The sequence below is a fragment of the Manis pentadactyla genome, chromosome 3 (assembly GCF_030020395.1).
Source record: "Manis pentadactyla isolate mManPen7 chromosome 3, mManPen7.hap1, whole genome shotgun sequence".
Lineage (NCBI taxonomy): Eukaryota > Metazoa > Chordata > Mammalia > Pholidota > Manidae > Manis > Manis pentadactyla.
The window spans coordinates 216596386-216624061 of NC_080021.1; the positions used below are offsets into that span (position 1 = coordinate 216596386).

Consider the following 27676-nt stretch of genomic DNA (forward strand, 5'->3'; position numbering starts at 1 on the left):
TGAGCCTCAGTTTCCCCATCTGCAAAGGGGGAATAGCAGTCGGTAATCACACTCTGCGGTATGCAGTTGGAGTCAGTCAATAGTGGCTCTTAGGGATGAGGTGGAGGTCAACGTGAGCCTTAGCAAGGAGACATTTCGGATGGAGGGGACAGCACCCACCAGGCATGGAGCCCTGACAGTTGGGCAGGGCTGTGGGGGAGAGCAGTTGGGCTCAAATGAATAACACACATTTTTAAATATCGTGGTAAAATACACATAAAATTTACCATCTTGACCATTTCTAAGTGTCCAGTTCTGTGGCATTCAGTACATTCACGGTTCTGAGCAACGCTCACCACCATCACCTCCAGACCTTCCATCTTCCCAAACTGAGACTGTCCCCATTGAACACTCACTCCCCGTCCCCCTGCTAGCACCTGGCACCACCACCTTTCTGTCTCCATGAATTTGGTCCTCTAGGACCTCACATCAGTGGAACCACAGTATTTGTCCTTCGGTGACTGGTTTCTTTCACTTACTATGTCTTCAGGATCCACCCATGTGGCGGCATGTGTTTTCAGTGACCGTTGTAAATAAGAAGGGGAACAATCTCATGTTCTTGTTTTGTCTGGACGCCAGGCCCATGCTAAGCTATTCACACACATAATCTTGCAGAATTCTCATTTTCACTTTTTGAGGCAAGGATACTTACTCTCTTGCCATTTCGAAGATGAGGAAACTGAGGCAGAGAGTTGAAAGGATGTGCCCGGGGCCCCACAGACAGTCAGTGGGGAAGCCGTGGTCACACTCAGGTCTGGCTGGTTCTGTGCCCGATGCTGAGGAATTGGAGCACTGGACACAGTGCTTGGCTCAGAACAAACACTCCATGAGGGTAAACTTCTCCGGCTGTTGCTGTCATTCGTTCATTCAGGCTGGCACTGGGCCTGACCTGGGGGTGCCAGAGTGAACAGCATACACCTCGACCCTGCCCCTGTGCCCAGGAGCCCCAGCTGGGCAGGCAAAGTGGCAGCTGTGACCTGATCCTGAACCTCCTCCAAGGCCAGTCTGTGTGGGCCTTCCTGCGGCCAGTGGGGCCCCTTGAGGCCTTTGCAGGAGCAGGACCTGCCCAGGAAGCAGGGCTCAGCTCCCGTCTGCCGCCTCCTGCCACAGCTCAGCTCCTGCAGCTGCCTGCCCTCCAACCCAGCCTTCACTGCCCGGGAAATTCTGGGCTGTTGGAGAGGCCCCGGGGCCCACTGGGACCCTGTGGGATTAGAAGCCATTTAGGACTTAACTTCCCCATTCCCACCACTCTCACCTGGCTGAGCCTGTCTTCCTGTTGAATGTCCCCCTTAATGACAAGGTGATAGGACCAGGTTGGGAGACAGCATGTGAGTCCATGCCACCACGTTCAAATGTGAGCACCTGGCCACCTGGCCCCACCCCTTTCTTTTACTTTTAGGGAGGTTCAAAAGGCTTTAACCCCAAGAAATAGAGCCAATCTGTGCAGGGCCAGGGCTAGACCCTGCTACCTGCCTCCCAGGCCTGCAGCCCTTCCTGCCCCCTCTGCCTCCTCAGTCTTCTCTCTGGTGCCAGAGGCCCTTCTTTTCGCCCAGAGTCTGCCCACATCCTGGCATAGGTGGTCTCTGTAAATGTGTGCTCTTGCTGAATCAGTGTGGCATGTTGGAGCCAGCAGGAATCATGGGACCTCGTGCATATACACTGCTTTGTAGATGAGGAAATAGGGGCTCGGGACTCACACAAGGGCTCCTTTTATAACAAGAATAGTACTACTAACAGCAAAAAGTAATAGTTGCCCATTGCCTCCCAGGGGGAAAGTTCCAGGGTCTGTTCATGAACCCAGGGTGGTGCCCAGACTAGGCCTTCTTTGTCCTCTGATTTCCTAGTAGATCGTGGGCAGTCAGAATCCTAGAAGGTTTGGGCTGGGGAGGGTCTCAAGGCTGAGGGCAGAACGGGCTCCTGGGCCTGTAGGGGAGCTGGCCCACACCACGGCTGTCCCCCCCTCTGCAGAGTCACTGGACACTCATCAAGCCCCAGCCCAAGTCCTGAATGAGACCCAGTGGGCACTGGAGCGCCTAAGACTGCAGCTGGGCCCACCAGGTCCCCTCCAGGGGAAACTGAGGCTGTTGGAGCAAGAGTCCGAGCAGCAGGAGCTGCAGATCCAGGGTTTTGAAAACGAGCTTGCTGAGATACGCGCTGACAAGCAGAACGTGGAGGCCATTCTGCACAGCCTGCCTGAGAGCTGTGCCAACTGGCAGTGAGGGCCGCCCAGACCCCTACTGTCCCCGGCCCAGGGCAAGCCCCCCACTCCCCCACAGGGTGCCCATGCCGGCCAGACCACCAGAGTTTGCTGCCGCACATCCCCCAACTACTCACACACCCGTCTGAGTCCACGCCCAATCCCCCTCCATCCCACAGGAGTGAGTGTGCGTGCGTGGTTCGCTCAGGTAGCCACTGTGCACACGACCCCATCCGCATGCACTCTGTGCCATGCATGCATAAACAAGCATGCCCCAGTGTTGGTGACATGTACACATTGTGGGCACATGCCTGTGTGTGTGGCACATGTGTACAAGTTCATCTCTGCACACACATTACAGGTGGTCCACAATTGTTTATTGAGCACCAGCTGTGTGCTGTGCCCCCTCTGGATGCTGGGTAGTTAGGTTAAATACCCTGTGCACCAACAGATTCATTCTTGTTCCTGAAAGCAGGGACCCAAGCAGGGTAGCCACCTAGGAGGCTGACGGGGGGCCATCTGCAGAGATCCGGGCTGGCCTCAGCAAGAACCAGAGCCCCCAGTCCCGGAGCTCCCCTCTGTCCTGCTACAGGCCCCCAGTCTGTCCCGTGCCATGCACACCCAGCAGCTCTGCACTGCTGAGGGACCAGGCAAGCCAAGAAATACAAGATCCTAGAAGAGTTCTCAACAGTAGAACTGGGAGCTCCAGGGGCCACGGTGCAGCCTGCTAGGAACTGCCAGGGGGATGGCCCACCCTGCCCTTGCTTCATGGAATTATCATTGGCTTCATGGAATCCTTTGTTCTCAGGATCCCAGGACTGGGCCAGACATTCCGAAGGATTTTCCTGCTCTGGGGCCAGTGCCCCTTTCAGCCTGTGGCCTGTCCAAAGAACCAGGCCTCAAGGGCCTGAGGAGGCCTGTGTCAGGAAACCCAGGTCGCTGGGAGCTCCCCTTTGTGACCCCACTGACCCTGCGTGGCCATTGACTGATTGATACTCCTCAAACTGGTCCTGCAGCTCCACCTGCCACAAGGGAGGCCCTTGCTGAGCATGGAGGCCTGGCTGCCCTTCCAGTCTGCCCTGCAGGGGAGTCCCCTGTGGCCAGGCCCCTGGCAGCCTCTGCCCAGGATCGTCTGGCATTTCCTCCTGAAACTCCTCCCCTCTCCCAGGCCTTCTTCCAGCAGACAGCAGGGCCTCGGCCCTGGACAATGGGTGTCTCAGGGCCCACCCCACCCCCGGCTCTTCATGTCCCTGACTGTGGGACAGGCAGCAGCATGGGCCAATTCTGTTCGACATGGAAATAAAGGACCCCTTTACTCGCTGGGTGATGTGACTTTGGTCCTCCCATGCAACAGGGGCCCTGGCTGTGGGTGCAGACTCCTCCCCAGCATGTGGGTACACACACGGCACCCCCCGAGTGAATGCACACGCCCAGCGCCCAGTGGTCCATCAGCCCACATGCAGTAGCAGGAAGGGGGCAAAAGCCGAGCTCCTGGGCTTTGCCAGGGTCCCCCTGGGGAGGGGGCTTCACTAGGGTCCCATGATCACGGGTACCTGCCCTCTCCCTTCTGGTCTGGGGAGGTGATCAGGCAATGTTTAGGGGAGTCTGAGGGGTGCGGTAATGAAGCCTTCAGCTGACCTCTGGTTCAGGCTGGAGACGCTGAGGCAGGAAACGGTGAACTCAAAACCAAGGGACTGTTGGCACAGAAAGGTTCAGGGAGGAGGTGGAGGATGGGGCTGTGGACCGGGCCTCCAAGGGTGGGGAGCTGGAAGGGGGCATTCCAGGCGAGAGGGTGCGCAACAGCCCAGGGTTTGCAGGGTGGGGGCCTGGCCAGCACGGATCACTCCGGAACCCGGGTTGTGTGGTTGGGATTACGGAGCATGCTCAGCTGGGGCTCGAAAAAGGAGGTCATAGGGAGCACATGGGAGGCTCTCCTGGGATCCTGGGCTGGGAAGACAGGCTGCGGCTGGGGACTCTCTTCTTTGCCCCTCCCTCCTGCCACCCTTGGTCTCAGACCCTGCTTCTCCCTCCATGTCTGCTTTGGTCTTTTCTCTCTGCAGAGCAGTTTTTCTTTGCTTTTCCTGAGCTTAATGGAAGAGGACGCCCACTCTGATTCCCCAACCACAGCCCCCAAATTTACACATCATGTCAAATGCTTGGCACAGACAAGCTGGAGACTCCCCATTCCACCTATCCAGGAGAGGCCCACCCCACTTAGGCCATGGGTCTCCCCTGACTCCTGTCCAGAGTGGCGAGGGTCTCTGGGTCTAAGGGCGTATAATGAGAGCTGGGCTGTGCTCCCTAAGGTGTGCTCCCCTTCAAAGAACCTCAAACCAAGGTGGCAGAGGGGGCTGGGGAAGGAGGACATCAGTCACCTGGGAGGGAGGGCCGGGCAGGGAGGCCAAAGCAGACGGCTGCTGCTCTACAGTGAGTCTGATGACTGGTGGCTAATGTACGCGGTGCTAAGGAGATGGGGTCCTTGGAAGACCCTGGAGCAGAGTGTGATGTCACCTGTCCCCTCCACCCACCTTCCCTGCTGTCAGGGACACAAACCATTCTCATGCTGCTCTTGGCGTTAAAACTCGTCGAGCTCAAGCTGTGGGGCTCGGCAAAGCCCAGTCTCAGCATCCCCGATGGGTGGAGAATAGGCCTCCTCTCCATTCCACGGTGATGTGTCTCAGGCTTGACATCTTGGGACTCATGCAGTCCAGTCATGCCTGAAGTGTGCGGAGCCACTCTCTGGCCCCAGAGGTGGGGCTGCGGCAGGGTGGAATGTGGCAGCTGTTGAACATCTGGTTGGGGATGCAACCCAGCAGCTGAGCAGTGGGAGGTGGGGTGGGCCTGCCCCGCAGAACGGCTGACTAGGATCAACCAGCCCAACTGGCCAGGGCACAGGCCTCCTGAGCCTGCCCCGGGAGGTGTGCAATGAGGGCCCCTTCTAAGTCAGCTCCTGTCTCTGGCTGCCAGATGGAACATTTCCCATCAACCAAGGGTTGAAACTCCTAAGCCCTTCTCCCCTCCAAGCTTTTATTATCTGCTTAAACTGCCCTGAAAGTAATAAAAGTTACAACAGCCTCTACGTGGTGAGAAGTGCTTGTTTCCTCCATTCTGCAGGTCAGGAGATAGGCTCAGATAGGTCAAGTGCTTTGCTCAAGATCACACAGCTTGGCCAGTTCCAAACCGTAGGGGTGAATGGACACAAGAGAGGGATCTAGGAAAAGTAGGTCCTTACCATGCTGGGAGGTCGAGGCTGCTCCCTGAACTGCTGTCCTGGCATTAAAACCCACCGTGGGGTGCCCCGTTCTGCCCTTCCCCCTCCCCTGGGACAGCCTGGCCTCTACTCTTCCTGGGGCAACCACAGAAAAAGGGTGAGCTGGTGGCAGGGTCCCAATCCTAGGGGCCAAGATGGAGAAAGTCTGGGGAAGGAGGCCTCCCAGATCTCGTCCTGATTTGGACCAGAGACTTCCCGATCGCCCTGTAACAAGCGCACGCTGGGCCCGGCTCCTCAGGAGCCTGGGTGTATCGTCCCAGTGGACTCCGGGCTTCAGCTTCCCGACATTACTTTTCTGTTAAATGGGAATAAGTCCAATTTGATAAGAGTTTTGAGAACTTGATGTCATATATATATCCTGTACAAGTGCCTGGTGCACAGTGAGTGCTCAAGAAGTAGGTGTGACTCACAAAATACCAATTCGTTCTAATTGATTTAAAGCGTCCCTGATGTCCTAGTGGCACTTTGTCGTTATGCATTTTGGCAACAAAAACGGTTTTTATTTTTCTTTCAAGAGTTCGAAATCAAGGTGGGGAAAGCCTTTTCCCTCTAGAAGCGCTCCAACGGGCACGCAGCAGCCTCGGCTCCGGGGGCGCTTGCTGCCTGCCGCTGGGGCCGCGTGTCACCCTTGCAACCGCCCCCAAGTGCGTACTAAGGACGTCCCGGCCTGCCTTCCGGGGAACCGCGGCTCGGAGCGCCGCAGGGGCTGGTCGAGGGCCCGCGGGGCGCAGGGCTAGGCGCCCGGCGCATTCTCCGCGTCCTCCAGCAGAGGGGCCGGCCGGCGGCCCGCATAATAGCCGCCTTGATGCCCGCGGCCGGCAGCGGGAGGGGAGGCGGGCGGGGCGGGCGGGCAGGAGGGTGTGTCCGGCCGCCGCGCAGCCCTCCGCCCTCGTCCCTCGCCACCCGCCGCCGGAGCTCGGACCAGGCGCCTGGCGCTCTTCGTCCGTCGCCGCGGCCGCGCAGCCCGGAGCCGGCGGGAGCCTCGTGTTCACGATGTCGGTCGCGCTCAGCAACAGGTTCCAAGGTAGGTGCCGGCGCAGCCCCCCGCCGCCCAGCACCCTGCCCGCCCCGGCTGCGGTCCCGCTCCCCGCGGCGCCGTGAACCCCGCCCGCCACCTGCGCGCACGGGGCGGACGGCGGGGCCCGCGGCGCGCGGCCTGGGGAGCCCCCCGCCTCCCCGGCCGCCTCTTTGTCTCCTCCAGGAGGGAAGGCGTTCGGCCTGCTCAAAGCCCGGCAGGAGAGGAGGCTGGCCGAGATCAACAGGGTAAGCGCGCGCGGCCGCCCTCGCTCTCCGGCCCCGCCGCGCAGGGCCGCTCGAGAGTCGCCGGAACCGCGCGCCGCCCGTCCCCCAATCTCCCAGCGCCCCGGGGCCCACCTCCGTCTGCGAGGCTATGCCTGCGGCAGAATGGACCCCCTTCCTCCTCCAGCCCCGGCTTTCCCCCGTTTCCTCCCGCCGCCCGGCCCCTGTGCCTCCGACTCCAGGTAGGTCCTCCTCCACCCGCTCGGGCGTCTCGGGTTGCAAGTTGTAACTCTTGGCGAGGTACCGCCCGAGCGCCGCCGGCCCGGGCTGCCTGGGACCAGCGCAGGGATCTGGCGCCGGCACGGACTCCTGGAGTCTCGGGGCCGAGGGAGGGAAGGGGGCCTGAGAGGCGAGGGGCTGCCCTGGGATGGCACAGCAAGCCCGGGCCAGGCTGCTGATGGAACCCGGGGCTCCCAGCTCCAGCCTCCGGGAGGGTGTTCCCTCCACCAGAGAAAACGCTGGCCTCCTGCCCGTCCCCATCCCACCCACATGACTCTTTTTCACTCCAACTTTTAGGAAAGATGCCTCTAGAGACTTGACGCTTTTCTTGCAGGTCCTGGTGGATTTCTTTTTCTTTAAACTGTAGTGCCCTTGATATACAATCCTGGTGAATTTCTATGAAGAAATCCTTTCTGGCCCTTTTCAGGCACAGAGTAGAAGCTCCGTAAACGTTTGCTTAACGACCAGGTAAATTCTAGAAGATAAGGAAGGGTGTTAGGGCCTGGATTGGCCAAACTCAAAGGCAGCACAGTCTGTGGCTTTAGGGTCTCCATCATGTACCAGCTCTGCGGTCTTCAGCCAGGACCTCTCATCACAGAGCCCAGAGTCACTGGGAGGGCTCACTGTGGCAAGGCCTGGCGTGCGCTCCGTCTGGCATGGGTACAAGGGAAGATCTCTGGATGGATCTAGAATTATTCCTTGAGGAGGGCGTCCCTCAAGTTCCTTCCTGACTGGTTGCAGAGGTTTGCCCACTGATACCAGACTGGGCATTCCCCCTGCTGGCTCCCTCTGGCCACTGGGCACCCAGGGTCTGAGCTCAGCTCAGAGTCCAAAAGTGGGAAGAGAGTGAGCCAGGATCCTGGTGGAGCCTGTGTGGAAGTGGGTCCTGGGGCTGTGGCACAGTTGCAGTATTTTCTCTTGCCAGGGGCTTGCAGTCTTGATGCCCTCTGCCTAAAACTACACAGCCTCTCTGATTTTATTCCACTGGCCATCCATGGAGAGCTCTGAGGACCCCAGGGTCCTTCTAGACAAACTCCAGACGCCTCAGTGCCACCCTTACCTTGCCTCTTGGTGCCAATTTGAGCACTGCTGAAAGGGAGTGTGGACAACTGGCGGGAGCTGTTGGGGGTCCAGCTGCCGGGCTCCCTCCCAGGTCACTCTGCAGCTAGCTCAGCCTTGGCCTTGTCTGCTCTTGCCCTTTGGACAGGAGCCTGGAACCCTGACCTCATACAGCTCCCTGGGCCACTGGTCCGGGCGAGTTCCAAGCTGGCTGAATCCACCCACAGCCACCAGGACCCTGAGCCAGAGACAGCTGGAGATAGGGAGAGGGGAGTGTAGTTGGACAAACCACAGGAGCTAAGAGTGTATAGGACTTTCCGTGCCAAACCTGCCCTTTGGGGGGCAACCCAGGAGGAGGCTACAGGGTTGTTTGGGGAGGCGGACTGGCTTTAGCTCAGAAAAGGGGGAGCTGCAGGTCTCGGGCTGATGTGGACAGCACTGGGCCTGGGGAAGGTGAGCAAAAAGGGGCTGTGTTGAACTACCTTAGGAGACTCCAGAGCCCAGAGAGGGCAAGCAGCTGGCCAAGGCCACACAGAAGCCAGTGGCAGAGCTTGCAGTCTAGTGTCCTTCCCCTGCCTGGATGCTATTCTGAATCCCACCATGTGAGCCCGGGCTGCTGCTGGACTCAGGTCTGGGGCTCAGGTTCCCTGGAGGAAGGCTTCAGCTCCAGCATCAAACCAGAAGCGTGAGCTGCTTCCCACGCAGTAGGTCAAGGTGGCCCACCACAGTTCAGTCATGAATGGGGGGACGGGGGCAGAGTACTCAGGCTCTGTGACCTTTGCCAAGCCACTTGAGATAATGATAGTCTGGTGGTTGTGATTTTTCAGCATGATAATCTATTTTCAGCGTGATCATCTAGGTAAAGCAGGTAGGCGAGCTGGCTGCTGTTTTGATCGCTATCATCGGTTTGTTTGGGGCTTAAAGCTTCAGGGAGTGGAAACCCAGGGGCAAGATCTGAGATAGGCCAGGCCCATGCTGCCTGCTCAGCCCGGGCCAGACCCCTTTGTCAGGCAGAACCTCGGTCTTCCCCTGCCTGAGATGGGAGCAGCGATCCCCGCTCTGCTCCGAGTCCCCCCAACAATTGGGGGGATGAGCAGATGGGAGCCCTTTGCGGACTGAGACAGTCGCTGTGTTTGGGGGTCTGAGCTCATTCTGCCCAATGCTGTAGCCACAGGGGAAGCCCCCCGGGGTGGGAAGATTTTAGAGGGGAACATGTTGGCAGCCCAGACTGCCTTTGTTAGGGGTGCAGCCCCGCTGGAGCGGGGCTTTTTTTTGGGCTGAGCTGAGCAGCCACCCAGTGACCCTTTGGAAGCAGGAAGGCCCAGAGGACCGGGTTTCATGCCTTGCTCACTGCATGTGTTTGTTTACCACTGTGGGTGCCGTTTGGGGCAGAGCCCAGCCTGGCTGGCCGCTCTGGGGCCTTCTCTGGGCCAGCACCCCAGGTCCGCTGGGGCCTTTCTCCTCCCGTTTCCCTACAGAGGACAGCAAAGGAGCCCAGTCTTAGCTATTGTTATTATAAGGGCTTCAGGAGTGAAAACAGAAGAAGACAGGGGTGGACCTCGAGGTCCTGTTGGGACTGTATGGAAACCCACGTGTTTGGTTTCACTGTGGTTTTTGCTATCACAGTCTGAGCCCTTGGCATGTGTCGGGCAGTGTGCCAGGTGAGCTTCGGGCATTATCTCACTACATGCTCACTCTAATCCAGTGAGGATCTAATCAAATGAGAATCGGGTGGAGTAAATTGCTGCGCTTTAAACAGCCATAACTTGAAGCTAGTCTGTACTCTCAGTCTCTGAACTTGACTGGGTCTCCTCTGTGGGTGCCTGCCCCCACCTCCATGCCCTGTGTGCGCGCACTTGCGTTCTCTGCACTACTGGAGCGGGCAGGACTGGCGCGCGCCTCCTACTCCCCCAACATAGCTGACATTCTCTGCGCCCTGATGGCATGACAGGTGACCCCAGGCCAGCCAGGCCTGGCCTTATATGGCAATGGGACAAATTCTCTCCTGCTTCCCACAGGGACAGAGAGAAGTGGTGGGGTTGGGTGGGTGCCCCTCAGAGTGCCCTTACCCTTGGGACTGAGCAGGAGGAGCCCCAGGGACAGTGATGGCTGCAGCCTAAGCCTGCTGGAGGCCAGGATCTTTAACAAAATAACATGAATGGCGCCTCTGCTCGGTGCCCAGTGCTTGACATGCAGCATCTTGCTGACTCCTGAATGAAGCGCTTAATTAGATAGATGCCAACGTGAATCTGGATGTTTACAAGGATTCCTAGGTCTCCTGCTTTAGAGATGAAGAAACAGAGGCTCAGCCAGGTGAAGTCACAAGCCAGGTGAAGTCACCTGCCCAAGGTCACCCAGCCAGGAAGTGGTAGAGCTGGGATTCTGACTCCAGACACCACCTGTGGCCCGCCCTGGCCCCTGTCCACCAGGTGGCCATGGCCTAGCTGTGACACAGCCCTCTCTTACTTCAGTGGATAAGGATCTCTGGCTGCTGTCTCACCCTCGCAGCCCTCCTGGGTCAAATGAAGGGCACTTAGCATCCCCTGTACCATTTAGGTATCTAATGGCTATTTCATAACCTACATACCATCTGTGCTAGGAAGAGCTGGCAGGGCAGGCTAGGCATCTCTGCTCAAGGGTTATATGTCCCTGGCCCCTCCCCCAGCAGGGGGACCCCTGAGACCTGACCCAGGCACTATGCAGGTGTGTCTCTTTTCCTGTGTACTGGCATTGCTGCCCTATCCTGGCCCTGGTGAATGTGCCCTGCTAGCATCACCAGCCACCCGTCTCTCTTGCTCTTCCTTAATATATTATAAGGGAGATGGTGATAAGCAGCCACGTGAGCCTCCAAGGATTCAGTGTCCCCACAGGTCCAGCCGGTCTCGACCTCGGTATGGCCGTGTCACAGGAAACAGGAGATGGAATTTCTGCAGGGTCTGCCTCATCTGTGTAGTCAGTCGTGTGTTTTTCTGCAGCTGCCACATCTATTGGCGAGGACGCAGTGTCCGGACGAGGCCCTGGAGCTGCCGTGGGGAATGTGAGCCTGCTGTCCTTGTGGGTACACGTTACAGGCTCCTGCTACGCGCCAGGCACCAGGCTGAGAATTTGTGGCCTGGCCCTGGCCCTTTAAGAGCTTGTGGACAGTGTCCAAAGCATCACAGTCTGGTATGGTGCCGCCTGTCCTTAGGATTTTCACCCAGGGCTTCAGCCACCAGCCCATTGGATGGCCTCCAAGATGGTGGTATCTGCCCGTCCCAAAATTCTGCTGCAGCTAATACATAAAGACGAGCCTGGAGGGCCGGGAGCAAGCATCCGGGAGCAGGTGCTAGAGGTACCAGCCCAAGAAGAGAGCTAGGCTGGGGGGGCAGCAGCAGGCAGGTGGCAGCGGTCCGGAGGCCCAGGCCAACCTCTGCTGGTTTGGGAAGTATGGCCTCCGGGGCATGAGCCTTGGGTGGGGATCCCAGGGTGCAGGGAGATCCTGATGTGCATCAGAGGTTGTAGGTGGCCAAGAAAGGCAGCAGTGAGCAGGTGTGGCTGTGGGTACTATCCCCTGGGGCCGAGATGGGAGCACTGGGTCCGGTGTGGATGGCGCGTCACTGCCAGGTGAGCCTGGTGTCTAAGGACAAAGCAGAGCTTGCCCTTGACGAGGGTGGTGAGAGGGTCAAGGCTCACCAACTTTGCGGCACCATGTGGGACAAAGAGAACTGTAGGTGGGTCTCTTCTCTGCCCTAACCTTGCTCACACTTGTCTCTCGATATGGCTTGCATTTGGGTAATCCAAACACATAAAAATAATTGCTAACACTTAGTGAGTGTATTAGGAACCAGCCTTTTTCTCTGCAGTTAGTTAGCTCATTTAATCCTTACCCCAGCCCAGGGAGGAGGTCTCTTACGATCCCATTTTACGCCTGAGGAAACTGAGGCCCAGAGCGCTAAAGCAAGTTGCCTAGGACCACAGAGTAGGAAGTGCTGGAGCCAGGATTTGAATCCAGGCAACTGACTCAGCCTCTCTCCCCCACCCCTCTACCGCACACACCCCACAGTCAGGGCATTCGTGTGGGGTTTCTGAATACTGAAAGGCAAGACCTTTTCCTTCTGGGGCTCAGTTTCCTCAGCTGTTGCAAAGAGGACAGGCTGGATGCTCTGAGGAGCGCCCTCTGGGTTCTGTAACGGGCTGGGTGTCTCAGCAGCCCCGCCACCTTCCTGGCCTTGCTGTGGACACTCTGTTTGGCCCATGGCTTCCCGTGTTCCCCTCCAGGCCCCTGCCTGCTTGCACTTCCTGGCTCTCTGCCAGGGGCTTACCAGCCCACCAAGGCCTCCAGACTTGCCCCTCTGCATATCAGTAGCCCCTCTCAGGGCCCAGGGGCCCTCTGTACCCCTCACACCTGGAGGCCTGATAGCAGTTTCTGCAGCTGGGAAAATAAAATCTTGTCTTTTAGGACAGTGGGCAGGAGTGGGAGAAGGGGATGGGGTAGAGTACCCCATGCACACACCTAACACACCCCTAATGGGCCATAGAGTGGTTCCCTGGCCTCCAGAATAACCTCCTTCTGCAGCTGCCCAAGAGGAAAGGTAACTACCAGTATTGACTTCTTTGCCCGGTTTTGGCTTGGCCACCTTCTCTTTGTTTGGGGTAGGAAGGGAGCTGAGCTGGTGAAGGGAGGTAGACCTTGGCATTTGTTAAAATGTTGTGATCTTGAGCTAAGCAACCTCCCTGCCTCAGTTGTCCCATCTGTCAACTGGGGATATCCAGAAAGGGGAAGGAGAAATCATAACCAGCAGAAGCTGTGGGAGGGGGTTTGCTTCCTAGTCTGTTTAATTGATGATGGTCTGGGTGATGAGCTCTGCGGGTTATAAATGCACTGTTCAGATCTGAATGTTAGAAGAGAATAATAAATAGCTAACATTTATGTAGCATTTTCTAAGTGCCAGGCACTGTGTCAAACACTTTACACCTATTTACTTACCTACTGTATTTCTCAGAACAAGCCTGAGAAATTTTTATCCTTCCTACGGATGAGGAAACCAAGGCGCAGACAAATGAAGTGGGTCTCAGGCGGCTCTGGCGTGTTCAAAGCCAGGCCTTCCACCCCCAGCTGACTCTTCTTGTTTCTTCTTTTGCTTTTCTTCCAAACATCCGGGGTGGCTTCTGTCTCTGTTTCCTCCACCTGGGGACCCAGAGTCAGGGCAGCTGGGGGTCCTGGAGTCTAGACAGATAGGGACCTGCCCACTGGGCATGGCTGTGCCCTGAACTGGGCAAGAGTATGGGGGGAGGCGCCTGGAGGGAGGAAACTGGGCTGTGCACGAGCAGGAACCAGGAACCCGAAGCTTGCAGGTGGGGTGGGAATGGGCAGTGCAGCCAGAGGAACGCCTGCGCCTGGGCCTGCCTGCTGGCCTGTCCCCGGCCTCCTGCCACGGGCATGGTCCACGCAGCTGTCCTAAGCCCAGGGTCAGCAAGGGCTGCCTGCCCACGCACAAATGGGTCAGCTGCTTCTCTCACCCCTGGTCACTCTGGGGCTCAAGCATTTGTCATTTTGGGCTCTAGGGAAAAATGCGGTTCCAGCCTCTAAGTCCCCTCCAGTATCCATCACATATACTCACTCTTGCAGAGCCGTCTTACCACCTGAGGGGGGAGAGTGGAGAGGCTATTCTGGGCTAAACAGCAGGCTTCTCCACTCATTCGACAGACGTCTATTGGGCGCCTACTATACATGGGACACTGCTGGGTACTAGGCATCCCTGGGGCATGTGACAGTAAAAACGTCCTCCTAGATCCTGTCACCAAGGACCTGCCTCCTCTCAGCATACTTCCAGTGCCCGCTTCCTTGGGTCAGTTTCACTACCTCTGCACAAGGAGGGAGGGAACCCAGGCAGCCTCCAGCTCAGCCACTCGCTATCTGTGCCGCTTTGATCAAGTTATTTATCTTCTCCGAGTCTCAATTCACTCACTCATCCTACAGATATTTATTGATCCCCTGCTATGTGGAACCTACAGCCTAGCAGGGGGAGCCAGGCAATGGCAACGCCCTTAATAAGCAGTTGCAGTGTAAATTGTGTTAGGAGGTGATTCATCCTGTGAGGTAGAAGGAGGTGCCCAGGAAGATAAGGTGGATGGGAAGTGGAGGCGGGGGACTGCAGTGGCAGGGTGGCCTCACTGAGAAGTGACAGTTGAGCAATGGCTTGAAGGTGGGGAGGGAGAAAGGCCATGCAGGTATGTGGGGCTGAGCGCTCCAGGCAGGGGGCACAGCTAGAGCAAAGGTCCCAAGGTACCACGAGCCTGGCGTGGGGCAGCATAGAAAGGAGGTCAGAGTGGCTGAGGTGCCTGCTCTAGTGGGGAGGCTCTGGGGGACACAAAAAAATAGTTTGTTCAATGGAGGTAAGTGCAAAGCAAAAACTGGCGTCATCGGGGAAAAGACAATCATTCTGGACCCCCCCCGAGGGGCCCTGTGTGCTGAGAGCTGCCCTCTGGGTCCCCTCGAGCTCTGGTCCTTGCTCCCAGTCGCTGCTTGATTGTTCTGGATTTGTCTGTGTGTGATTTGTCTCCAAGACCAGGGACTGTGTCCTGCCCCGTGAACCAAGCCTGCCTGGATCCCTAGAGGTGGTTGGTACCTATTACAGACGGGCTCCAGGCTGGTGCAGGATTTCTGGTCGACCAGAACGTGGGTGCCCTGCCTGTGCCCTCCTGCCTCCCCACGAAGGTTTCCCAGTTCCTAAAGTGGCAAAGTGAAAGGGGCACGGGGACAACCTGGTCAGCTGAATGTAGGCTAAATGGAGTCCATGTTTAAATTCTGCGGTGATGAACTTTCTACTCTTACAAAATGTCCTTTTCTGAACTCATGACAGCAGTCGATGGTAATTGTTTATAGTCTTGACAAAATTTAAACTTGGCAGCCCTGTATTAGCACCTCCCCCATCTTCAATTTTTTTGGGAAATGTTTCTTTCAGCTTTATCCCAAAGCCTGGGAACCACTGAGCTATGTGTGCCTCTGCTGGACAGATATGGGAACTGTGATCCCAGGAGGTGCCTGGTTTGTTCGGGGTCACAGACAACAGTTCATTGTCCTACTTTTGGTCAGAGAACGGGTCAGGGGCGGCAGTGGAGAAGAACTGTGAGGCGGAGCCAAGAGGGAGGGGGAGGTCCTGGACAGAGCCGGCCAGGAACGGGGAGCATCCCAGGCTCAGGAGAAGGGTCTAGCTGCAGCTAAGTGGAGGCAGCCCCAAGTGAGGCTGTAGCCAAGCCAGCTGGACCCCGCAAGTCCTGGGGCTCTTCCTTGCCAGGCTGCTGGAGGCACAGGTCCTGGAGTCTAATAGACCCAGGTTCCAAACCAACCAAAAGCCAGGGGGCAATCAGTGCAAATCCCTCCCGCCCAGCGAGGGCAGCCACGTGGGCAGGAGGGTTTCTTCTCTGTCAAAGGGTGCCGAGTTAGCAAGGAGGAACTTGACCCCTGCAGGAATCATATTCTGCCTCACACTGTAACCATACCCCTTGCTTATTGAGAGCTGGTGTTTGAGCCTGGCGCTAAGTGTTCGCAGTGGGTTACGCCTGTGCCCACTTCACAGCTAGCAGGGAGGGGGTTGAGATCCAAACCCAGAGTGTTTTATTGTCATCCAGGATCTTGTCATTCTCCTAGGCCACTTTAAGCCTCTTGGGGGTTTACGTGACAGACTGGCAAGGTAGTGAGTTTCCTGGCTGAGGATATGGGGAGGCATGGAGTTGGTCATCACTTAATGGGAAATAACAGGAATTTAGAAACAGATTGAGTGGTTGACACAGATAACATTTAACATCATTTTAATCGTGGCCTTCGTATAATCTTAGGATAAGGACCTTGTTTTATTCACCTCAGCCCCACCTGCTTCCTTGATGCCTAGAACAGAGCAGTATACACTGTTCCTTCAGAAACTGTTGCTTGAATGAAAGAATAGAAAGCAATGCCCGTGTCTGATCGGCTCAGCAATGAGAGCTAGGTCCAGAAGAGAGAGGTTTTTCAGAGTCCAAGGCTAGGATGGGGACTCTTTACCATTTGAGTACAGGTTCTGGGGCTGCTTGAAGATCAGCAACAAGGCAAGTAAGATAACCTGGCACTGTGCCCAGCATAGCAGGTGCTTACTAATCGGCAGCTTTTCGCAGCTTTTCGTTTTAAAGCCAGAGGAATGCCTGCTATCTGCCCGTCTTTAAGTGTCAGGGTTAAGGATGCAGGCTGTGGGATGGAGCTGAGCTGAAGCTCTGGTTGTGCATTCCCTCATCTGTAAAATGGGAGAAATAACAGCAGACCTCTTGGGCCCACTGGGAGATCTGAAGAGATCATGTGGGTAAGGGCTTCATTCTGGAGGCTGTTTTAGTTCCCACACCTCCCTGCCTCTCCACCACCCCTGCCCGGTTCTGAAAGGACTTGAGTCTCTCCAAGCATCTGAGGGTAAGGTGAGCCCTGTTTTACAGGGGAGACACAGGTGAGAGGGTAAGTGACCTCCCGGGCAGTGTATGGTCATTTTCTGGCTAAAGCAGAGACTTTTATGCAATATTATTGAATAAAAATACAATAGCTGCTGTTTATTGAGTACTTGCTCTATGCCACGAGTCATTCACACACTCTCCTTGGATTCTCGTACAAACTCAAGAAGTAGCTCTGATAATTATACCCATTTGGCAGATAAAGCAATAGGGATCTGGAGAGGAATTGACATGCTAGGGTCACACACCTAAGAAGTTAGTGCTGCACCAGGTGGCTTGTCTTTGGGGATCGTGGCTTCATGGGTCCCAGAGCCAGGGAGCCCTGGAGGGAGGCCCAGGCCCCTGCACTGGTAATTCAGAGGCTGACTGAAGGTGTTTCGTCTCGTAGTGCAGACCCTCCGGGCCCTCCGCCCGCCAGCTGCTGCGCATGCTTCTTTCCCACAGAGTGGACTCTTCAGCTCTCCCTCTGAGGGTTGGTGGGAGGATGGCGGCCATGCCTGGCTAGGCCCGGCCACCTGGTGGGAGAGGGCAGCACCGAAGCAACGGGCCTCCCTGCTGGTAAGTTCTGCCTGCTGACCCCTTAACTCAGCACTGGCCTGTCATCTCTGCAGGAGTTTCTCTGTGACCAGAAGTACAGTGATGAAGAGAACCTGCCCGAAAAGCTTGCAGCCTTCAAAGGTAAGCCGTGGCTGCCACCACCACTGTCTCCCCCACCCCCGACCTCCCAGGAGAGCTGCCTGGCCCTCTGCCCGCACCCCCCGCAGGGCCAGGCTGCACCCTTCTTTCATCCAGAACACCCTTTTCCTGGCAGACTGTGGGACAAGGTGCCCAGCCAGGGGACATGGGTCCTCCCGCTGCCTCTGCACCACTCCAGGCCCTCTCCCCCCTTACCTGCAGGCCCCAGCCTGTCCTGCCCCTCTCCCCCCTTGCCCAGCGGGCTTCAGGTTGGCTCCTGGCCGCTGCCGCCCAGGTCCTGCTCACTCCCGGGGCCCCAGCACACAATCTGCTCTTTGTAGCGGCTCTTGCTTCTCCCCCTTCCTGGTGGAGCATCTCGGGAGCCCCTGTGGAGAATGGACATTTGTGTCGCCACAGTGGGGCAGGGGGCAGAGTTTCTGCCCATTGAATCCCAGCAGCACAGGATGAAAAGAAAACAGAGCCGGAGGCCGCACGGGGAGGGGGCGGCATAAAGGTCTCTCTGTTCTGGGCTCTGGCGCTTGGTTCCCAGCCAGGGGCTGGAAAGGAGAGGAGCCATGCACATAAGGGGCAGGACAGCCCACCCTTCCTGCCCGGGAGATGCCCTCGGGGCACAGGGGGCCCTGGGCACGCTGCGGGACCGCGGCACAGATCCTCAGCATCCCTGCTCCAAGGCCAAGACCTGCCAAGTGCTCCTGACGCTGCCCGCAGCTCAGCTGCCTGCAGCAGGACACCCACCGTCACACATCTGCTGAGCAGGACTTTGTGGGGAGCACTTCAAAAGCTGTGCTGTGAGCATCCTAATCAGCCCAATCCAGTCAGGAGGGAGAGGGTACGATCTTTAGCGATGAAGAAACTCAGGCTCAGGGAGGTGGGGTCATTTACCTGGGGTCACACAGCTCCCCTGTGACAGAGCTGGGGCTTGAACATGTATTGGTCTCACTCCAAAGCCCCTGTTCTTAACCATTAGGCAGCAGTGCTTTTTACATTAAAAAAAAAGAAAAGAACAGAACAGAACTAAAACAAAGACACCCACCCCAGTCCCACGCCCACCCCACCTGAGCTGCCCGTGGGAGAATGAGGAGGGGCCGTCCATTCCCTTCTCTCTGGATGCCTATGGGTCACTTGTCAGCAGTGGCTCTGGGAGGAGGGACAGAGGTCTCGGGAGTCTAACATCCACTCCCCCTGTCTTCACTGGAATGTAGGATTGGGTCTGTTGGGTGGACTTGGACCCCAAGACGTTACCTTGGAAGTCTTCAGATCATTCACTCATTTGACCTCCCAGGGAGCACTTACCCTTCCGGGCCGGGGGATACACAAGCTGGCCGCTGCCCAAAGCAGCCTGTGTTCTAGCAGGGGCGCAGGGCGCGGACAGCAACGAGAACTCACAGCAGCACAAAGCAGTCGGGGGCACAGTCGGTGCTTTGCGGGGGTGGTGGTGCCGCTAGAAAGGCGGGGGGCCTCTGAAGGCATGAGGAGGGGCCCTGAGAATACCTGGGAGAACATTCCAGGCAGAGGGGCTGCCAGCCCTGAGCAGGAGCAGGAGCGGAGTGGGGGCGGGGGCTGGGGGAGAGGCGGCCTGAGAGGCGGTGGCTGCTCCTTGCGTAGCAGAGGGCGCTGCTCTGTGGCAGGAGCGGGTTCTTCCTGCCCAAGGCCACACGGCCTGCTCGCACGCGTAGCCCCTGTGGGAGGACAGTAAGCTTATTGCTCCCTTACTGTTGGAGGCTCTGTGGACCCCCTGATCAGGGAGCTTTAGCTCCAAGTCTATTGGTGAAGTTTGGGGGGCGGCCTGTGGACCCCTGGGCACTACACCTTGTGGTCAGGGGCAGGTCCGTGGGCCTTTCTTCCAACAGAGCAGCAGATTCTCACTGGTGCCCACAACACCCCAAAAGGTTCAGAACCACAGAGACTCCTTAAACCTGCGATTCCCACACCTGGCTGCCCTGAGAATCACTGAGACGCTCTGAAAACACGCCAGTCCTGCCCCGGCTCCATCCTTCCCAAACCCACGGAATCGGCATCTCCAGGGCCAGAAATCTATTCTAGTCGCTTTGCAGCCAGTTCGGATGCAGCCAGCCTGCACTGCTGGGGACGCGGGAGGAAGCAGCTGTCTTCGTCTGCAGAGGGTCACAGTGGCCCCCTGGGCACCTTTCTCCATGGCACCCATGGGAGACGGTGGGGAGGGGTGCGGGCAGGTTGAACTCTTTCTCCAGAGAAAATGGCGTGGGGGTGAGGAGGACGGGGTGGGCTCCCGGTGCACCTAGCCAGTCACACAAAAGGAAGTCACCGAGGCCCTGCAGGGGGGCAGCCCTGCTTCCAAGCTAATGCCACTTCCGCTCTGTGATTTCCAGAGAAGTACATGGAGTTTGACCTGAACAACGAGGGCGAGATTGGTGAGTGAGGCCTTCCTTGAGTGGCCTGGGGGAGGAGGGTGTTCTGTGGGTGGAGGGCGTGAGGATCCAGGGAGGGAGGCCCACCAGGGTGTGGCTGGGAGCCGCGGGGAGGAACACACGCCGGAGCTTCCGTGGTGCGCAGGCCCGGCCAAGCCGGCCACGACCCCTTTGCCTTGGGCCCTGATCCACTGACCAACTCCTCTTCCCATTCATCCCTCCGCCAGCCTCACCCCCCTGAGTGCCACAGGACTCGGGACGGAGGGTGCCGCCTCTGCCTGTAGCTGGAGACGCTCAAGCCATTGATGCCCTGGCCCAGGGGGCTGGTGTTTCCTTTGTCCCCGGGCCTATCTATCCATTTGTATGCTGTCCTGCTTGTCACCTGACAAGGTGCTCTCGTGTGCCTTGATTCTTTCTCCAACACACCCATATTGTGTCCTGCCAGCCAGGTGCTGGGATGACAAATGCCTGTCCCATGGCCTTCATGTTCAAAATCATGTCTTGGCCTTCACTACAATGCTATGGCATGGTTGAGATGGGTTTACTTATCCCTGTTGTACAGATGAGAAACTGGGGCTCCGACAGGTGAATCACTTGCTTGGGGCATGTGGTCACTAACTGGCAGGCGCAGGCCCAGACCCCAGCCCTTGGTTTCCATATGGGTATCCTCCCCCCTTTCACCCCAAATGTTCAGTGTGGCCACTGTCAGCATTTCCACTCCTCTGTCTTCACTTCCTCTTCTCCCTTTTGAATACTTTCCACCCCCACCACCCTTTTTTTAGGAAAAGAAATTGGGAATTATCAAAGATGCTGAAGAGCATCTTTGTACATGAATCTTTGTCCACATCCCTGATTATTTCTTTAGAGTAAATCTCAGGAATTAGAAGTTCTGGGTCCAAAGCTTTTGTAGCATCTTTCCAAACTACTTCCAGAAAGGTCTTACAGATGCAGAGTCTGGCCAGCAGTATGTGGGGGACCTTTTACTTCTTCCTGCAGAGCACTGCCCAGTTTTCTTTGAAACGCCCTGGACATCCTGGCACCTAGGGTCTGGCACCAGTCCTGCCCACCTCACCACTTGGGTGAGCTGGCGCACCACTCCCCTGACCCTAAGATCGGGCCCCCTGCCTCGCCCCTCTGCCGCCATCCTTTGCTGCCCCATTGTTTGTGGGACAATCTGGAGGAAATTGCCTCCAATCTTGGAGGTCAGAGGCAGCCACTCCTCTTGGTGCGGAGGCTTTTTGGTTCCTCCCTTGTTTTTCTTGAATTTTGCTCCTTTGTTGGTTTTCCTGCTCTGCCAGATATTTCGGCACCCTGTCCCTTCCAGCAAGGAGGAGCCCTAAAGCTGCAGGGTGGGAGTGGCAAGTGGAGAGAGCTGCCTCCCTGACCCACCTGGCTAGGCAGTGACTTCCAGGGCAGCCGCAACAGCGGGCACGTGGCTCACCTGAACCCTGGGGAGCCGCCAAGATCACTGAGCACCTGCTTTGTGCCAGGTGCTGCTTGTACTTCATCCCTCCCAGTGATCCCATCAATCCATTTTACCTCTGATGGGAGCAGGGGTTCAGAGAGGTTAAGTGGTTTGCCCCAGGTCCCACAACTGGGAATGGCAGAGGCGGATTCCATCCCAAGTCTGATTCTAGAGGCCCGTGTCCCTAACCACTGGTCCACACTGCCTCCAAAGAGAGCAGGGAAGGCGTGATGGGCTCATTCTCCCTACAGGAGAAAGGCCATTGGCTGCAGTTTCCCGAAAGGCTCATCCTTCTGGGCTCCTTCTGGGTGTGGGTGCGAGAGGGAGGCTTTACCACCTTCCCCACCCAGCCCCCGCAGTCCAGGTCCACTTATCGGATCTGCTCTTCCTCCGGCAGACCTCATGTCTTTAAAGAGGATGATGGAGAAGCTTGGGGTCCCCAAAACACACCTGGAGATGAAGAAGATGATCTCGGAGGTGACAGGTGGGGTCAGCGACACCATCTCCTACCGAGACTTTGTGAACGTGATGCTAGGGAAACGGTCAGCTGTCCTCAAGCTGTGAGTACCTAGCACCCCTCCCGGGGTCTCAGAAGGCGAGGTCATTGCGTGCGGGAGGCCCCTGGCTCGGGCACCTCAGTCATTCCCCAGTGAGGAGGACCTCATTTTGTCGCCTGCTGGGCAAGGTTCTTAATTGCTTTGAACCTGACTTCCTCATCTGTTAAATGGTCGCTTGAATATGTACTCTGTAGACAGAATTAGCCTGTCGCAGAGTAGCTGGTAGGATGCGCGCTCAGGAAGGGGCAGCTCTGATGGTGGTGGTGAGGACGGTGATACATCTACTGCCGAAACTTTCTGAGCCTCGGTTTCCTCGTTTGGAGAGTCACTCTACCACCCCACAGGGTTGTTGTGAGCATAATAGAGAGGGAAAGACTGCCCTCAAGGGAGGTAAAGTTCAAATCTTGACGTCATTACTTGCTACTGAAATGACCCTGGACAAATGACCTTTGGTTCCTGAGCCCTAGTGTCTTTATCTGTAGGAGAAAGATGATATCCAGTATCTTGTGTGGAGTGTTCTGAATGAGATAACGCATATGAAGAGTCTAGCCCAGTGCCTGGCTGATGCAGACAACCAGTATATTGTGGCCAAAATTACATTTTATAGGTACTTTCCCACTGACGAGCTACAGAGAAATTCTGGAAGAATCTCATAGTATTTGTCCAGGTTGAAAATGACACTCACTTGGCTTTTATGGAATAAGATTAAGTTTTTTCTTAAAAAGCACATATGTAAAATATACCTGTCTCATTTTACAAAGGGGAAAGCTGAGTAACCTGCTCATGAGCCCACAGTTCGGGCTGGTCAGAGCTGTCAGTGTCGGGTGGGACAGGATAGGAGGCGTGGTGGGAGGATCATCAAGATCTGGGGAAAATCATTGCACCGTACCTGAGAGGCCAGGTGGTCCCAGTGAGTGTCAGGATGCTATTAAAATGACACCTAAGATTTAGAGACATCTCTATATGTCAGCCACTGGTCTACATGATGACTCCTTAGATTCATCATTTATTAATTCAGCAAATATTTATTGAGCACCAACTATGCACCAGGAATTATTCTAAGAGCCGGGGATATGTGAATTGCTTGCCCCATGGAGCTTCCATTCTAATGGCAGGAAACAGACAGAAAACCCCCAAAAATCAAATCACCGGAATGCAGTGGTATAGCGCAAAGAAAAATAAAGTGACAGGAGGAACAGAGAGGGAGGGGATAATGCACAGGAAGGATCTCCTTGAAAGGCAACATTTGCCCAGAGTCCTGAGTGAGGGAGACATGAAGAGATGAGCCATATGAAGATCTGGGGAAAATCATTCCAGGCAGAGGGAACAGCATGTGTAAAGGCCCTGAGGCAGAGCCATGCTTGCTCAAGGAACAGTACAGTGGTCAGTGTGTTTGAGCCATTAGTGAGTGCACTGAGTAAAGGATGAGTCCGCAGAGATGGGCAGGGACCAGGTGACATGGGGCCTTGTAGGCCACCTCAGACATAGCATTTTGCACCAAGTGGAGTACTTAGTCAGGGGCTGACTTATAAAAGGCTCCCTTTGGCTGTGGCAGGGGTGAGAGTGTCATGCGGGAGGCATCTGCAGGCAAGAGATGAGGCCCCAGTGCTTGGAGAGGCATCAGAGGAGGTGGAGAGCAGGAGCTGGAGGAATTGGGAGTCATTTTGGAGGTGGAGCTGGAAGGCTTGCTAAAATGCCCATCTGTGGGGTGTAGAGGAAGATGAAGAATCCGATGGTTCTGGTCTCTTTGGAGCAGAGTATCTGGGTGATGCTGCTCTTTGATTTGAGGGAAGCACATGGGGAAGGCAGGAATGAAGAGCTCAGCTTTCGACGTGTTACGCTGGAAGTACACTTAGACATCCAAGAGCGGAGGTTGCAGAAGGAGCCGGATGTACAGATTGGGAGCTCCGGGATAAGCCATTTGTGGACTGTCACCTTTTGGATGGGATGTAAGGCTAGAGGATTGGCTACAGATGGAGCAGAGCAGGGATGCTTGGAACAGCTGTGGGTGTAAACACACTTTCTGTGTCCTCACTTCCAGATGGAGACTACTTCTAGAAGGATACACTACAACAAAAGGCCGAGGGTCTTGCTTGAGTCACCTGCAGGGAATTAGTAGGGCTGGTATTCAAATTCAGGCTGTTTCCCTTAAGAGGGTACACCCCGAACCCCTATCCTCTACTCCTTCAGACTTTACTCTCAGAGCATGGGAGGTTTCTGAAGGTCTGAAGGGGTTTTGAGCAGAGCCATGGCCCCGTGTGGCTCCATCGCCTTCAGGCAGTGTGGTCAGGAAAGGCACCTGGCCTAGACGCCAGAGATCTGGAGTCTCGTCCTGCCTTGGTCGGCCTGTGTGGCTCTGAGGAGTCACGTTGCCAATTTGCGCCTGTTTTCTCTTCTGCAAATTGGGACTAGTGGCCCCTTCCACTTAGCTGTGATCCTGGGCTTCCCAGATTCATATGGAGAATGGATGCAAGGGTGTTTTGGTGAGGACCCTGCAGGTATGAGGGCTGGGGTGATCTTTCCCTGGATGAGGAAAGGAACCCTAATGCTGTCTTTTTTTTTTTTTCACTTCATCTCCAAACCAGAGTCATGATGTTTGAAGGAAAAGCCAACGGGAGCAGCCCCAAGCCAGCTGGCCCCCCTCCAGAGAGAGACATTGCCAGCCTGCCCTGAGGACCCCTGCCTGGACCCGCCCCTGCCCTCCCTTCCCTTGTCGACTCACTGTGATCTATCTTTGTTTTGCTTGGTTGTTTTGCATTTGTTTGTGGGCTTTTCATCAGCAGAATCAGTGATCTCTGTGTAAAGCACAAATTATCTGCCTTAAAGGGGCTCTGGGTTAGGGATCCTGAGCCTGGGTTACCCTCCCTCCCGCTTCCCTCCTTCCCCCCTCCCTGTGCAGAAGGGCTGACATCAAACCAAAAACCCAAAGGGGCAGGGACGGGGAAGGGGGAAGCCTGTGATCCCCACCCTTGGAGCTGGCACCATCATCCTGCCAGCAGGTCTCGGAGCTAAGTGCAAGCTCAATGGCCTGGCTCTGGTGAGGATCTCAGCCCATCTGCAGAAGGCCCTGGAGTAGGCACACGTCTGCAGGGCCTTCTTAGGGTTTTCTTGGAGAGCTCTGTGGTCCCGTGCTCCTGGGCTGCCCAGGATGTGGCTGCCCAGTGTCCCACATCCCCAGCTAATCCCCCTTCAGTCCACACTTCTCATCCTCAGTGAAGTGATGGAGAGGAGAGAGGCTTGGCAATTTGAGTGCTTCAAGAATGTTCCAGAAGTAATCCTGTGGCCTTGCCATCCCAGCTACGGCTTTACAGGCAGCTCAGTGGGCAGGTGCAGCCCCCTGTCCCTTGGCTGGGGCAGCAAAAGGCTTTGGAGACAGTGGAGGCCAGAGGCCTTGGGGCTGTGGTGGTCAGCTCATCTCATGCTGCCTTTTTGGGAGGATGCCAAGGGCAAGAGGATCGGAGAAAGGAACAAACTGCTCATGACAAAAAGAGTCAGCACCACTGTCAAGCCAAGAGCTGGAAATCAGGAGTTTGCCCTTCTGATCCCAATCTGCTCAAAACCCAACTGCACTTTGCCTGCCACCTTGTGTCGGCCATTCATTCATTCATTCATTGAGTTATTCAGCAGATATTTATTGACCATCTATTATAAGCTTTAAGTTCTTCCAACTTTGTCCTGACATGTGCTGTGTCCACTGTCTCTCTCTCTCATCTGTCCATTTCCAATCGCCCAAAACCTTGAGCTTGGGAATTAGATTAGGGTCACCAGTGTCCTGTACTATGGACTCACGGGGTTTTAGAGCCCTGATCCACTCTGTAGGTTAGCTGGGCCAGTCCTCTCATTTCACACGTGAGGAAACTGTTGACCTACAGGGATTAAGTGCCTTGTCCAAAGGTGGGGTTAACCTAGAGATGGAAAAGTCTGGACTGGAGCCCAGGGGTTTAGATGCCCTGTCAATGCCTCATCTCCGGTTTGGGCTACTTCAGTCAGTGATGAAATCAAGGGAAGGGGCAGGGAGGGGGCGATCTCCGAGGTCAACACTTGGGGAAGGCCCTGGGGCCAGACTCACCCTCCCCTGTGCCTCCAGGGCAGCCTCAGGATTTGGGTGAGGGCCAGGCCTGCCTCTGCAGTTCTGCCTTCTCTAGACCTTCATGGCCAAGGCATGTCTTAGAACTTGCACAGGAAAGTGTCATATTCAGCCCCATCTTGGCTGAGCAGGGACCCCAGCCTTGACCCCTCCTGTGTTCTGGAGTCCCTTACCCTGCCCACTCAGGATTCCGATGCACCCATCCATTATTTCATATTTATTAACCACCAGGAGTGAAATGGACAGACTCATGGAATTCAGAGACTAGTGGAGAAGTCAGACCCAGAAAATGACAGTGAGATGAATGTTAGGAAAAGGGCCTATGGGGCAGCTGCACTGCAATCCTGGGAGGTCTAACTGGGCCCAAGCCTGAGGAAGAGCTTGGAGACGCCTTCACCAAACCTTAAGTGGGAAGGTCTGGGTGCTGTTGGAGGTTGGAGCCAGTGTGGTCTCCCTGCAGTCCATTAGCTGACCCATAATCAAGGGCCCAAGGAGCTGTTCGTACAGCAGTTTGACGGTGTGGAGCAGATAGGGGATGGGGAAATGGCCAGGTTGGGTCAATCTGCTTGTCCCAACCGGTTCAGGAACAAGATTATTCAGCCATGACTTGCTGATCTTCAACCTAAGGAGCTGCTTCAAATGCACAGAGCCAGTTGAAGTCTAAATCCCAGCAAAACATTTCTCCCTGTAAAAGTAAAATCTCACCCCACCCCCTCTCCTGCCTTGTTTTGTTTATTTTAACCTCTGAAATCATGAGATGTACAATCACCTGTCCCTATTCCTTCCCACTGCTGCTTCTCTCTGGGACAGGCTGAGACCTTTGAGCAAAGTGATGCCTTCCTTGATTGCCCATCACAGTCAGCGTGCCTGTTCCTTCCTAGAAAGGGGAGAACAACCAGGCCCACTTCGGTGGGTTCTGCCGTTTGCGAGACTGCAGGAAGCCTTACCGGAGGAGAGCAAGGGTGTGTGTCTCCAGCTTCTGGACAGGCAAGAGTCTCCTCAGGACGGGGAAGGTCCTGGGAAACCCCACCAGTTTCTTCACCATTAACTTGGAGCTCAGCTCCTGGAGAGAGAGGGGCTCCAGAGTAGTTCCTGGAAAGGGGCTCTGTGTGAATTTCAGATTGTGGTTATTGCCTCCAAGACTCATACTTCTTTGGCTAAGGGCTCAGTTTCTTAGAACTTCAGCTGTCGTCTTTCTGAAAGACCAAATCTAGCTAATATGACCAGCAACTTATGGATGCCAAGTATGGCTTTGTCCCTGTAACTCAAAAGGAAGGACTTTGTCAGGCAAGTTTGAGTGGATGAAGTATGTGTGTACCAGTGCGTGCGTGCGTGCATGTGTGTGTGTGTGGTGACAGCATCTCTACAGACTGGAAATAAAACTTACCACAGTTTTTATTTTTTATCTTTTGGGAATGGTTTCTGGGCTTAGCAAATTCAGAAGAGTTAGCTAATATAGTAACAGATTGAATGAATGTGTCCTGTGTGTCAGGCTCTGTTAACTGCTGAACTTCATTTACTCCTCACAACAGCCCCGGGAGACAGGTCTATTATGTCATCCTTGCTTTATAAATTCTAGAGCAGAAAAGTAATTTGCTGAAAACCAAATATAACTGGCAGAATATCCTCACTCTCACCCCCAAACTGACCCATGGGCTCTGTTAAGAATCTCTGTCCTAGAGCATTTGTAATTCCACTAGAAAAATCTCTTACATAGCATTGTGTAGTCAATCAGCATATCTAAATAATTCTAATCTTGCCTTCACCGATTTCTGACTGAGGGGAATCGGGGAATTTTCTGAACTCTGTGCTTCCAGTTACTTCATCAGTTAAATGGCAGTAATAATCCCTAGGTGTCTAGGCTGGCTTGGAGATTAAGTAACACATCTGAAGTGTTTCGCGCAGTTTCCAGGCTCTTGCTCTGGAAATGACAGCCTTGAAAGGAGTAG

At 55.6% G+C, this 27676-nt stretch overlaps 2 protein-coding genes across 4 annotated transcripts in view; both read left to right on the forward strand.

The window, feature by feature from the left end:
* Window positions 1–3556, forward strand: part of LAMC3 (laminin subunit gamma 3) — a 57116-nt gene extending 53560 nt beyond the window's left edge. The window contains exon 28 of the mRNA XM_036913558.2: window positions 2008–3556. Within this exon, the coding sequence (XP_036769453.2) occupies window positions 2008–2258 (251 nt within the window). The 3' untranslated portion in view covers window positions 2259–3556. The remainder of the gene's footprint in view (window positions 1–2007) is intronic.
* A 2465-nt stretch (window positions 3557–6021) lies between these two features.
* On the forward strand, window positions 6022–26448 carry AIF1L (allograft inflammatory factor 1 like). Of its 3 annotated transcripts, none has more exons than XR_008996671.1 (6): window positions 6022–6531; window positions 17147–17213; window positions 19580–19621; window positions 20615–20697; window positions 21481–21643; window positions 24226–26448. XR_008996671.1 is itself a non-coding variant. In XM_036913555.2 (6 exons), the coding sequence occupies exons 1-6, from the start codon at window positions 6501–6503 to the stop codon at window positions 24311–24313; spliced, it is 453 nt and encodes a 150-aa protein (XP_036769450.2). In that variant the 5' UTR covers window positions 6375–6500; the 3' UTR covers window positions 24314–26448. The 3 variants fall into 3 exon arrangements, 2 of the variants coding, with proteins under 2 accessions (XP_036769452.2, XP_036769450.2); XM_036913555.2 differs by lacking the exon at window positions 20615–20697 and adding an exon at window positions 6709–6770 and having other exon boundaries at window positions 6375–6531; XM_036913557.2 differs by lacking the exon at window positions 20615–20697 and having other exon boundaries at window positions 6298–6531.
* The last annotated feature ends 1228 nt before the right edge of the window (window positions 26449–27676 follow it).

Bases quoted from the DNA above. Each gene is read 5' to 3' on its own strand.
- AIF1L (XM_036913557.2), top strand. From the start codon at position 6,313: ATGCCCGCGGCCGGCAGCGGGAGGGGAGGCGGGCGGGGCGGGCGGGCA. The intron at 6,532-17,146 runs GTAGGTGCCGGC...TCATCTCTGCAG, and splicing joins GCTCAGCAACAGGTTCCAAG to GAGTTTCTCTGTGACCAGAA. The intron at 21,644-24,225 runs GTGAGTACCTAG...TCTCCAAACCAG, and splicing joins CGGTCAGCTGTCCTCAAGCT to AGTCATGATGTTTGAAGGAA.